General features: G+C 41.4%; 1 protein-coding gene across 1 annotated transcript; it reads right to left on the bottom strand.

Annotated features, from left to right (window-relative positions):
• Positions 1 to 336: 336 nt before the first annotated feature.
• Positions 337 to 923, bottom strand: LOC111919130 (uncharacterized). The gene is made up of 2 exons (XM_023914744.1): positions 761 to 923; positions 337 to 551 (listed from the first exon to the last, which is right to left on the bottom strand). The coding sequence occupies exons 1-2, from the start codon at positions 921 to 923 to the stop codon at positions 337 to 339; spliced, it is 378 nt and encodes a 125-aa protein (XP_023770512.1).
• Between the last annotated feature and the right edge of the window lie 1,780 nt (positions 924 to 2,703).

Here is a 2,703-nt window from a genome sequence, read left to right as displayed (position 1 = left end):
TATAATCACAGGTTTTTGATTACCCTCCTCCAAAAATGCATATTCTAAGTGTTCCGGCAAAGGTTTCAGCTCTAAATTCGGATTTTGAACACTAAACACGTCGAGTCCGGACACCAAACTCATGGAGTTGCACCTGGTCTTCACGTATGATCGTGTTTTTTCGTTTCAACTCATCGAGTTAGTCTCTTCAACTCGTCGAGTTGCCTTTTCAGAGCTTGTTATTAGTTCTTCGTATTCACTTTCTTCGCCCAGTCTTTCTATCTCTTGCAGGTCTCGTTTAGCATCAAAGTCATTTTCAAAGGCCATGGGTAATTTGCTTGAGTTGTCCTCTTTCCATTATTCCATTAGTTCTTCCAAAGTGTCCAACGAGAATTTTGTGTTGTCACTATACTTAGAATGCTTCATAGCTTGATCAACTCCAAAAGTAACTGACTCCTCTCCCACCCGAAGGGTAAGTTTGGATTCTCTTATGTCCACTATGGCACTTGCAGTGTTTAGGAAAGGTCGTCCAAGAATGATTGGCACTTGATGGTCTTCTTCCATATCTAGCACTATAAATCCATGAGAAATACAAATTTATCAACTTTCACCAATAAGTCCTCGCATATCCCCCTTGGAAATGTCACTGTCTTGTTCGCCAGATGAATTCCCATTCAAATCGGTTTCGGATCTGGAAGGTTCAACTTATTAAAGAATGAGTATGACATAAGGTTAACACTCGCCCCCGAATCAGCAAATGCATAACTAGTAGCTAAGTTACCGAATCGGCATGGCAAAGTCAAACTACCCGGGTCACCCATCTTCTTTGGCAATTTTTTCAACATTGTTGCTGAAAAATTTTCATTGAGAACCACGTTGGATACCTCTTCCATCTTCTTTCTATTTGTGAGTAATTCCTTTAAGAACTTGGCATACTTAGGCATTTGTGCAACCGCCTCAATGAAAGGAATGTTAATTTGAAGGGATTTGATGTGCTCGAAGAACTTTTGATAGTCTTCATTCTGATTCTCTTATCTAGCTCGACCTGGGAATGGCAATAGAGGTTGATATGGTTTTAAATGAGGGTCATTTTTCTGATCAGACTGAGAACTCGTCGAGTTCTTCTTGGCAACTCGATGAGTTGCGTCAAATTTTTGTGATTTCGCATTTTCTTTCTGTTCCTCTTGCACCTCTTTAGGATCTTCATTATGGATTTAGGCAAGAGGGGTGACTATCTTTCCACTCCAAGTCGTCACTATGTTGATTTGGGTGCCTCTCAGATTTTTCTCGATATTACTTGGGAGTCCACCCAGTGTTCTTTCGTTGATTTGTTGTGCAAGTTGGCCTAATTGTTTTCCAATGTTAAGGATAGAGGCTTGTTGATTTCTCATTAATGCTTGTTGATCCTTCATCATTGCTTGCTGTTCTTTTATTGCATCATCGGTTTCGTTGTGTCTTTTCTCAGATGTGGCTGCAAATCTTGTGAGCATATCTTCAAAGTCCATTTTCTTTTCTTGCACCGGGTCCTCCATTTGATAGAAACCTCTTGTCTTTAGCCTATATTTCTCCTCCTTTGCCTTCTTGTAATCATCGTATGGTAGCCACTCCTTTTTCGGTTTTCACCAATCCTCATCATATCTATCGCCACTCGAATAACACACCTGCACTTTCCGGTTCCCATGCTCGTCAAGATCACAATCTTTAGTAAGGTGAGGCCCGCTACAATTTTCATATCCCACCCAGATGGCGTGGATGGATTGATCCATCTTTGTCATTCTTCGGTCCAAACTCTCTAATTTAGCCATCACCGTCGCCATATTATCGGAAACTAAGTTCACCACCCATCGAGTTGAATCATTCCTTGGGTTATGATATTCTCTAGAGTACTTAGAGAATTCTTCATTAGCTCCTTTATAACCGTGGGTGCTTTCTTCGTGAGTGGTCCTTGGGAGTCAAGGAGATGCCTAGTTATCACGTTCACTCCATCATAGAAAATAGAGACTTCTTGTTAAATGTTTAGATCATTGTGGGGGCAGTTCCTCAACAAGCCTTTGTATCTTTCCCACGCCTCATAGAGTGACTCGCCTACTTGTTGCTCGAAATTTGCAATAGCTTTCTTCAACTTTGCTATTTTTGAGGGAGGAGAAAATTGATCAGAGAAATCTTCACGCAATTTAGCCCATGTGGTGATGGATCCTGGAGGGAGTGATTTTAGCCAATCTTTCACGACTCCCTTAAATGTGATCGGTAGTATACAAAACAAAACAGTCTCGCGAGGCACATTAGGAATGTTGAAGTAGTCGACTATGTCGTTGACCTCGTCGATATGCTTGTATGCGTCTTCATGATATTTCCCGTAGAATGGGATGTTCTTGATTTGGGAGAGTATCTGACCTTTCAGCTCAAAGTTAGCAGTTGTTGGAATCATAGGTTACACGAGTCCTCCTAGTATCATCACGCATCCTTTTCTTGTACCCGCCTTTGGTGATGTCTACGATATCAGCCATGGTGTTATCAGGTTCGCTTTGTTGCTCACTTTCTTCTTCGGACTCTGTTTCGTACTCGATATCCTCCTTCTTACGGTATTCGTCCTTCAGTGTTGTGCTGGATTCTCCCACTTGCTCTCCCTTTTTTCTTGCCAAAGACCAATTTGAGATTCTTAAAACGTGACTTCTTTGGGGTTGCAAATTCCCTACGGTTTTATCACTGTTCTTCTTACCTGAA

The sequence above is a fragment of the Lactuca sativa genome, chromosome 3, assembly GCF_002870075.4.
Source record: "Lactuca sativa cultivar Salinas chromosome 3, Lsat_Salinas_v11, whole genome shotgun sequence".
NCBI classification, from domain to species: Eukaryota; Viridiplantae; Streptophyta; class Magnoliopsida; order Asterales; family Asteraceae; genus Lactuca; species Lactuca sativa.
The sequence above is the reverse complement of the archived record's forward strand: the minus strand, read 5'-3'. Positions and strand labels throughout refer to the sequence as shown.